General features: G+C 67.9%; 1 protein-coding gene across 1 annotated transcript; it reads left to right on the top strand.

Moving 5' to 3' along the window:
• The first annotated feature begins 2536 nt into the window (after nucleotides 1-2536).
• Nucleotides 2537-5300, top strand: LOC119564331 (inhibin beta C chain-like). The gene is made up of 2 exons (XM_037884273.2): nucleotides 2537-2924; nucleotides 4570-5300. Exons 1-2 carry the CDS (start codon nucleotides 2537-2539, stop codon nucleotides 5298-5300), a joined length of 1119 nt encoding a protein of 372 aa, XP_037740201.2.
• The last annotated feature ends 3748 nt before the right edge of the window (nucleotides 5301-9048 follow it).

Below are 9048 nucleotides of genomic sequence, written 5' to 3' on the forward strand. Positions count from 1 at the left end.
AGCGCCTAGAGCCTGGGACCCCCTGGCATTAGCCGGACAGGGAGCAGAAACAGGGAGACTGGCCCTGGCCTTGCCAACCAGAGAGGGCCAGGAGCTTTCACCTGCAGCAGGGTCCCGTTCTCACCCTGCAGTGAGGGGGGGAAGGCTGCAGGGGGCACCCTGCGGGGCAGGTGTCGTGAGATTTCCCCAGCCCCCAATTCTGGTGCACAGAGGGTGCGAAACTCTCCCGGGTCAGCCTGTAACTGCTGCCACCTGCCGGGTCCCCGGGCTGCTGGCTGCCGGACTCCGGGCCTGGCCTGGGAGCTCACCGAGAAACTCCCACTTCCTCCTTCCCCAGACTGCGCCTGGGGAGAGCCCAGAGCCAGCTGCAGCCTATGGCGCCCCGCCCGGCCTGCCAACACACAGGCCGGCACCGCGCCCATCCATCCCCTACCGCGCTCTGTGCCAAGGCAGGTTTCCCCACACGCCTGCTTGGGTGCCAACCCAGGCTTCAGACCCAGCCCCCTTGGGAGCAAGGTCCCGCACTTTGGCTGGCACCCATCGGTAGCTTGTTAGCGCTGGCTGAGCTTAACGACAGCCTGGCAGCGCCCTGCCCAGCCCGCTGCTCACTGCCCCCCGATACCACCTCGCTCCCGCCTCATGCAGGAGGCCGTGATTGCCCCAGCTTGGGGGTCTTTGCTGCCCCTGGGAGTCGCCCCCTCGCACTGGGGCAGCGCACGCCTGCAAATTGCATTTTCCTGGTAGCTGGAGCCCCCCACAGCACCAACCCTGTGTGTGTGTGCGTGCGTGTGCGTGTGTCCCCCTGTGTGCACAGGGGCGGGCGTGCATCCGTGTGTGTGGCACCAGTTACAAGACACCCCGCCCCCGCAGGAGCCGGGCAGCGGCAGCCCGGTGCCAAGTGCAGCATGCAGGCCCCGGTGACAGCGCCGTGCCAGGACTCATGCCTCGCTGTTGACATTCCTGGGTTATTCTGGGAGTGCCACAGACTTTGGCCCCGGCCCCGCGGTTGCATCATGCCTCCTGGGGGCTTTTTCCCAGACGGCCTGGTGAACCTGCCGTGTTTACCCTCTGCCCCCGGAGCTCAGTTTCCGAGACTTTGGATGCCAGCGCGTCCCAGTCCGGGTCAGTGTGCCAGGCTCTCCCGGGCCAGGGGAGCTCCCCTCCAGACACTGCGCTGCCTGCCCCTCCTCCCCCAGGCCCCTGGCACTCGGGATACCCCCCCCCCCCGCATTGGCACCAAGCGGCGAAGGACGTGATCGTGCTCTGCAGCGCCCCGGCAGGAACGGGGAGCTGTTCCTGCTACTTCCCAGGCTGAGCAGCCCGACTTGGGGAGCAGAAATGGACCCCAAACCCCAGCCGGGCCCGCGCTGAGCCGGGCTGGGCCAGGACTCGCTCCCCCTCGGCCAGGCGCGGCAGGGCTGAGCGGGAGTCAGCGGCCTGGCCCCGGCTGGTGCAGTCATTCTCTGCAGCTTTCACGCACTGGCAGCATCCCTGCCCGGCTGCCCCCCACCCCGGACAGCTGCCCCCCCAGCTCTCCATGGTGTCAGGACCAAGCAAAGGCCACATGGCAGGATCCTCACAGCAGGGCCAGTGGCCGTGGCTGCAAGTGGCCTTGGCTGCTGAGAACAGCCCAGGGCTCCTGGTGTCAGGCCCCGGTGCCAGCATCAGCACCCCGAGAGGGCCGCTTATCTGGGACTGATAGCCCTTTGGTGATAAGGGTGCTCGCATTCAGGAGGGAGGCAATCCTGCCGTGGGGGTGGGCAGGGCCCGAGCCCCAGCTCCCTCGCCCTCCTCCCTCCTCTGCCCCCCCACTTCGTCAACTGTTGGGGGGGGCCCGTGGATCGAGGGGTGGGGGCTGGCTAGTGAGCAGTGGCCACTGCTGGCCCCCCCAGGCCGCAGGAGGTAGGCAGAGAAAGGAGAAGCCTGGCAAAGGAACGTTAACCCCGGTGCCCCTTCCCTCTGCCCCCGCGGTGCCTGGGCATGCTGCGCAAAGAACGGCGGCCCCCGCTGGCACCGGGCAATGCCCCCGGCCCCCGGAGGAAACACCAAGGGGCGTCGGTGGGGGTGGGTTCCTGCTCTGTGCCCCCCAGCACATCCCGACTTCCTGGGCAGCGCAACCCTCTCCCTTCTTGCATCATGCCCCTTCCCGGGAGCCCTCAGCAAGTGTTCCTGGCCGGGGGAGGCAGCACCCCCCAATCTCCCCCCCCCGGCCCCGGCAGCACCCGCCCCCGGGGCCCCAGGTGCCGGCCAATCGCAGCAGGCAGGAGGGCAGGGCTTGCCCCCATGACTGACAGGTGCCTGGAGCCTGGACAGTCAGCACCTCAAGCCGAGCCCTGAGTCGGGCTCCCTCGGGCGAGCAGCACCCGTCTCCACCCCTGGCACCCGGGCAGTGGCCGTGGCGAGCGGCTCCTCGCATGGCAGGCGGACGCGGGGCAGCCCGGGCGTGACGGCAGGAGGCAGGCTGGCTGGGCAGAGCTCGGAGACGGATCCTGAGAGCCTGGCACCGTCCCTACCCCCCTGCCCCACTCGGCTCTAGATGGCTCCTGGCTCCGGCGCGTGGCTGGAGAGAAGCGGGCAGCCCCCAGGGGGTTGGCTAGCCCTGGCTGCCCTGGCCCTGCTGTGGGGATCCTCGGTCCAGGGAGGAGGGAAGCCGGGGTGCCCGGCGTGCAGGATGCCCACCCTGGAGCCGGGCACGGAGAGGCGCTTCCTGCTCGAGCTGGCCAAGCGGCAGGTCCTGGAGAAGCTGCACCTGATGGAGAGGCCCAACGTCACCCAGCCGGTGCCCCGCCTGGCCGTCACCAACGCCCTGCGGCATCTGCATGTGGGCCAAGCCCAGCGGGACAGGCAGCCGGGGCCCTTCGCCCCCTGGGACGGCCCCGAGGCCGACGAGCTGGGCTACGAGATCATCAGTTTTGCCAAGACAGGTGGGTGCCGCAGACGGGGACCCGAGGCTGGCGGCGGGGCGGGGCGGGCAGGGACAGGGCTGGGGCGTTAGCCGGGAACAGGCTGCGATGGGGAGCGGGATGGAGCCAGCGGCTCGGCCCCACCAAAGGGAACTTCGCCGATTGCAGGTGGGAAAACCTGGGGTTCGGAGAGCAGAGAAGGTGGGTGAGTGGGGAGGAAGAGGGCCTGGGGGGAGGCCCAGGCTGCTCTCAGGACAGACGATGCTGGGCGGGGGGGGGGGCGGGGGGGGGGGCGCAGAGCCACCCCTTCCCCAGCTATGAGGACCCCACAGAATTACCGAGCCCTTCCCAAGGGCTGGATAGTGCCACAGGATCACTCCTGGGTTCTGCCCCCACCTCTGGGAGGGGAGTGGGGTCGAGTGGTTATAGTCGGGGGGCGGCTGGGAGCCAGGACTCCTGGGTTCTGTCCTCAGTTCTTGGAAGGGAATGGGGTCTAGTGGGTTAAGTGCAAGGTTGAGCGTCAGGACTCCTGGGTTCTATCTCCAGTTCTGGGAGGGAAGTAGGGTGTAGCGGTTAGAGCAGGGGAGGCTGGGAGCCAGGACTCCTGGGTTCTATCCCCAGCTATGGGTGGGGAGTGGGGTCTAGTGGTTGGAGGGTGGCTGGGCGCCAGGACTCCTGGGTTCTGTCCCCTGTTCTTGGAGTGGAACGGGGTCTAGTGGGTTAAGATCAAGGCTAGGCATCAGAAATCCTGGGTTCTGTCCCCAGCCAAGGGAGGGGAGTGGGGTCTAGTGGTTAAAGGGGGGGGCAGGGCTGGGAGCCGGGACTCCTGGGTTCTAAGCTCAGCTCTTCAGTGAGTCACTTTCCCCCGTGGTGCAACTGGCTCCCCAAGGGTGTGATTCCTGCTGGTTTCCCAGCTGGGATGGTCTGTGGATGTCTGGGGGGGGGGGGGTCTCTGGACCAGGGTACATCGTGGCCGTGCCGAGGGCCCAGCAGCACCAGGCTGGCAGCTGGGGGAGTAAGGGAGAGATCTGGGCTCTGCCCCCACCCCGGCACTGGCAGAACTGCCGGCATCCCACCGCTCCTGACACGCAGGGGAGGGGGCCTCTGGGGCTGGCTGGGAGACAAACAGCCCCCCACTGGAATCTATTTCCCAGGGTATCAGCCCCCGCCCCCACCCCAGCCCCATGTATGGGTGGCTGGAGTCATCTGCAAACCCCTCCCCCTATGGGCCACTGCTGCCCATCCCCACATGGGAGGTCCCCAGCACTGTCTCCCGTCCAGGGGCCCCCAGCCCATTGGCTTTTGGCCCCGGAGCTGAGCCGGTGGGGGGTGGGGGGGTGAGGGCATCCTTGGCTCCTTGCTGCCAGGGTTCTCCTATGCGGGGCGCTAGATCTCCACCTCCAGGGAAGGGACACGCCAGAGCTTGGTGGGGGCAGCGGGTCAGAGACAGCGCCCCCCCCCCGTGGACAGGCCTCCCAGGGGTGCCCTGTCTTGGGTGGGGGCAAAGCCGCCCTGGGTCTCGGGGGACTTGGCTGGGCAGGGGCCCGAGGCTGGAGCCCCTGGGGGGGCAGTGAGCCAGGGAGCAGGGAGGCTGGTGCCAGCTGCGAAGACGGGCGTTCCCCGCCTGGCACCGCCCCCCGTTCTCACAGCCCCTCTCTCCCCACAGAGTTCTCCTCTCCCTCCAGCATGGGGCTGCGTTTCCAGTTCAGCCAGGGCACGGGCCAGGATGTCCACATCCTGCAGGCCCAACTGTGGCTCTACGTCCGGGCCCCCCAGAGCGGGCTGTCCCCGGTCACGCTGCGGGTCTCCCAGGCGGGGGCGCTGTTGAGCGAGAGGCAGCTGGAGGCCCGGGCCGGCGGCTGGCACACCGTCTCCCTCCTGCCTGCGCTCCAGGCCTTCTTCCGCGGGCAGGAGAAGACGCTGAGGCTCGAGCTGGAGTGCCGCGGGTGCCAGGCCAATGCCACGGCCGGGAGCGACGCCGGCAGCTCCCACCAGCCCTTCCTGGTGGCCAAGGCCACGGTGCGGAAGCCAGGGCAGCAGGTGGCCAAACGCAGCCTTCGCTGCGACCAGACCTCCGACCTATGTTGCCGCAAGGACTATTACGTGGACTTCCGGGACATCGGGTGGAACGACTGGATCATCAAGCCAGAGGGCTACCAGATCAACTACTGCATGGGCCAGTGCCCGCCCCACGTGGCCAGCAGCCCGGGCATGGCCTCCTCCTCCCACACGGCCGTGCTCAACCTGATCCGGGCCCACAACCTCCAGCCGGGCGGGCAGTCCTGCTGTGTGCCCACGCACCGCCGGCCCCTCTCCATCCTCTACTTCGACCGCAACAGCAACATCCTCAAGACCGACATCCCGGACATGATCGTCGAGGCCTGCGGCTGCAGCTAGGGGGCAGCATGGGGGGCCTGGACGGGGGGCCCAGCTGCCCCCGGAGAGGTGGGGGGCGGGGGCGTTGTGGGGAATCTCCCGCCGCTGTTCGGCGGGGTTGGCGCAGACAGATGGAGTCTTCTCTGTCGCGTGCCCGCCATGGCACTGCCCCAATGCCCTAGGGCGCCGTTCGGGAGACGCCGGGTCCGGGATTGTTCTGGACTGTCACTCCCGGGACCCAGGAGGAGGCTGGGAGTGGTTAACGCGAAACATCTCTTGGCGTGTGTGTGTTGGGGGGGGGGGAGCAGGCAGCTGGCTACACCCTCCCTCCCCCCCCCCGCGCACACACATTTCAAGTACAAGTGTGCAAGGAGGAAACTGGGCCAGGTGCCAACTGGAGGAAAGGTCTCCGGGCCAGCTGGGGGCCAACGCCCCACGGCACACAGCTCGGCCGCCCCAGCCGGGTATTTCCAGAGCTGGGTGGAAAATTTTGCCAAACAAAGCGGGTGGGTTCGTCTCACCGAGGATGTTTTGATTTTAGGGGGATTGGGCAGAAAACCAGCGGTTTCCAGCCGAGAAAAGGAAACCTTTGGGCGCGAAATGTCAAGGGTTGAGATTTTCCTTTTTCCAACATTTTCCCCGGGTGCTTCCCAAGGGCCACGGTGGATCTTCCAAACCCGGCCCAATCGAGCCGGGTTGGTTTCTTACCCGAGCCGCCCGCGCTCCACCGTCCAGGGGGTGGCAAGACCCGCCTGCAGGAGGAGGCCAGACAAGCCGGGCACAGCTGGGAACGGCCCCCTAAGAACTGTCAGGGCTTTGAAAGCCCCAGTTTCTCATCCCCCAGAAGTTTCCCATGGAAAATGGTCTCTGGTCCTTTCACCCCTTTCTGGGGGGCCGCGGCCAATCGCTGAGCAGGTCTTTGCTCTCCTGGCTGGGGTCCAGCCAGTTCTTCTCCGGCACCGGGCACTGGGCACCGGGCACCGGGCCTGCTGACGGAGCTGGGACCCGCTCGGGTGCAGATTCTCTCGTGGTATTTTTCACGTTTCACGCCATGGCGGTTCTGCTGCCGTGGGACGGACACGGTCAATGCATTGGGGGAGTGTTTACTGTAGGGCACCTCGGGGAGGTGCCACGGACGGAGCAGGGCACGGGGTGGCCGGGGAGGGGGAACCCGCCCCCTGACTCCCCACCTCGCCCTGCCAAGAAGCCTGGCGCCGAGTTTGCCTTTTTGTATTTTCTTTTCGCACTAATGTAAAAAAAAAAGTATTTTATTTTATTTTATTTTATTTTATTATTTCGAGCGACATCTCCAATAAACGGGTGAAAACACAGCGTGTGTGTCCTGAAATTCCCTGTGGATCAGAGACACCGGGATGAGACAGGCTGATGGTACAGCCCAGCCAGTGCCCCTCACTCCTGAGCCGCAGCCCCCTGCTAGCCCAGCCCTGGGGTTCCCCCCCATAGCTTTGCCGGTGCCCCTCACTCCTGACCCGCAGCCCATAGCGATAGTCCAGTCTAGTCATCTTGGCCCAAGGGCTTTAAGCACCACACAGGCGGCCTGAGGTGCGGGGTTCAGGGCTACTCCAGAGCAGATTCCCAGTGACTCAAGCGGCCCACCCTGTGTTTAGCAGCCCCCCAGATCTGCAGCAGGGCGCCCTGCCGCTGAGGGGAGAGCGGGGCCTTTGCCGGGGGTGACGCTATCCCGGGTGGGGGCAGGTGGGAATGAGAAGCTGGGAGGTCCCTGGGCCGGTCCTGGGGGATAAAGCAGGACTTGTGTGCGCTGGGTCCCAGCCCCCACCCCCAGGGGGCAGCACTGAGTTGCTCCCAGCTGGCGGTTGCTCGGCGGCCTGTGCACAGAACGAGTTTGTCAGGCCTCAGCCCGGCTCCCAGGGCAGGTCCCCGTATCCCAGCAAGTCCTCCAGACACTGGCCCCCATCTGGACCCGCGCCGCCAGCCCCAGCGGGGAGGCCAAAACCAGGACCAGCCCAGGGGATCGAGCTCGTCTTTCCATGGCTGGCGGGGGAAGGAAGTTGCTGATCTTTGGGGGTCAGGGGCACTGGGCATTGGGGATCACTGGGGGTTGGGGGTTGGGGCAGCTGGGGGTTGGGGGAGCTGGGCATAGAGGGTCGCTGGGGGTTGGGGGTCGGAGGAACTGGGCATTGGGGGTCGTTGGGAGTTGAGGGTCGAGGGAGCTGGGCGTGGGGGGTTGTTCGGGGTTGGGGGTCAGGGTTGCTGGGCATTGGGGGTCGCTGGGGATTGGGGGTCGGGGAGCTGGGCATTGGGGGTTGTTGGGAGTTGGGGGAGCTGTGCATTGGGGGTCACTGGGGGGTGGGGGTCGGGGTTGCTGTGCATTGGGGGTCGCTGGGGGTTGGGGTCAGGGGAGCTGGGTGTTGGGGGTCGCTGGGGGTTGGGGATCGCTGGGGGTTGGGGGTCAGGGGAGCTGGGCATTGAGGGTTGTTGGAAGTTGGGGGAGCTGTGCAATGGGGGTTGCTGGGGGTTGGGGGTCGGGGTTACTGGGCATTGGGGGTCGCTGGGGGTTGGGGGAGCTGGGGGTCGGAGGAGCTGGCGTTGGGGGAGCTGTGCATTGGGGGTCGCTGGGGGTTGGGGGAGCTGGGGGTTGGAGGAGCTGGCGTTGGGGGAGCTGGGCGTTGGGGGTTGCTGGGGGTCGGGGGAGCTGGGGCTCAGGGGAGCTGAGGGTCGGGGATTGGGGGAGCTGCGCATTGGGGTTGCTGGGGGGCGGGGGTTGGGGTTCAGGGGAGCTGCGTAGCATCAGACCCCCCCCCCCGGCTCTGGTGCAAGCGATGGCTCAGGGCCGCGTTATCTGGGGCCAAGCCCTGGCCGCTCTCTCGGCCCCGCGCCCAGCACCGCGGGCAAAGGGCGACTTTCATCAGCTCCGGGCGGCCTGAACACGCGGGGATCAGCTGGGGATGCAGCCACCCCTCCCCCCAGCCCTCCCCACTGGGAAAGGCCAGGCTGCCCCAGAGTGTTATCCCAGGTGCCCCCCAGTGCCCCTCACTCCCGACCCGCAGCCCCTGCCAGCCCAGCCCTGGGCTCCCCCCACCCAGCTCTGCCCGTGCCCCTCACTCCTCACCCGCAGCCCCTGCCAGCCCAGCCCTGGGCTCCCCCCACCCAGCTCTGCCCGTGCCCCTCGCTCCCGACCCACAGCCCCCTGCCAGCCCATCCCTGGGCTGCCCCCACCCAGCTCTGCCCGTGCCCCTCACTCCCGACCCACAGCCCCCTGCCAGCCCAGCCCTGGGCTCCCCCCAACCCAGCTCTGCCCGTGCCCCTCACTCCTCACCCGCAGCCCCTGCCAGCCCAGCCCTGGGCTCCCCCCACCCAGCTCTGCCGGTGCCCCTCGCTCCCGACCCACAGCCCCTGCCAGCCCAGCCCTGGGCTCCCCCTACCCAGCTCTGCCAGTGCCCCTCACTCCCGACCCACAGCCCCTGCCAGCCCAGCCCTGGGCTCCCCCCACCCAGCTCTGCCGGTGCCCCTCACTCCCCACCCGCAGCCCCTGCCAGCCCAGCCCCGGGCTCCCCCCACCCAGCTCTGCCCGTGCCCCTCACTCCCGACCCACAGCCCCTGTCAGCCCAGCCCTGGGCTCCCCCCAACCCAGCTCTGCCCGTGCCCCTCACTCCCGACCCACAGCCCCCTGCCAGCCCAGCCCTGGGCTCCCCCCAACCCAGCTCTGCCCGTGCCCCTCACTCCCGACCCACAGCCCCTGCCAGCCCAGCCCTGGGCTCCCCCCACCCAGCTCTGCCCGTGCCCCTCA

Source organism: Chelonia mydas, chromosome 20, assembly GCF_015237465.2.
Source record: "Chelonia mydas isolate rCheMyd1 chromosome 20, rCheMyd1.pri.v2, whole genome shotgun sequence".
Taxonomy (NCBI): domain Eukaryota; kingdom Metazoa; phylum Chordata; order Testudines; family Cheloniidae; genus Chelonia; species Chelonia mydas.

Coding starts and splice junctions, on each gene's coding strand:
- LOC119564331 (XM_037884273.2), top strand. CDS start 2,537: ATGGCTCCTGGCTCCGGCGCGTGGCTGGAGAGAAGCGGGCAGCCCCCA. Junction 2,925..4,569: donor CATCAGTTTTGCCAAGACAG/GTGGGTGCCGCA, acceptor CTCTCCCCACAG/AGTTCTCCTCTCCCTCCAGC.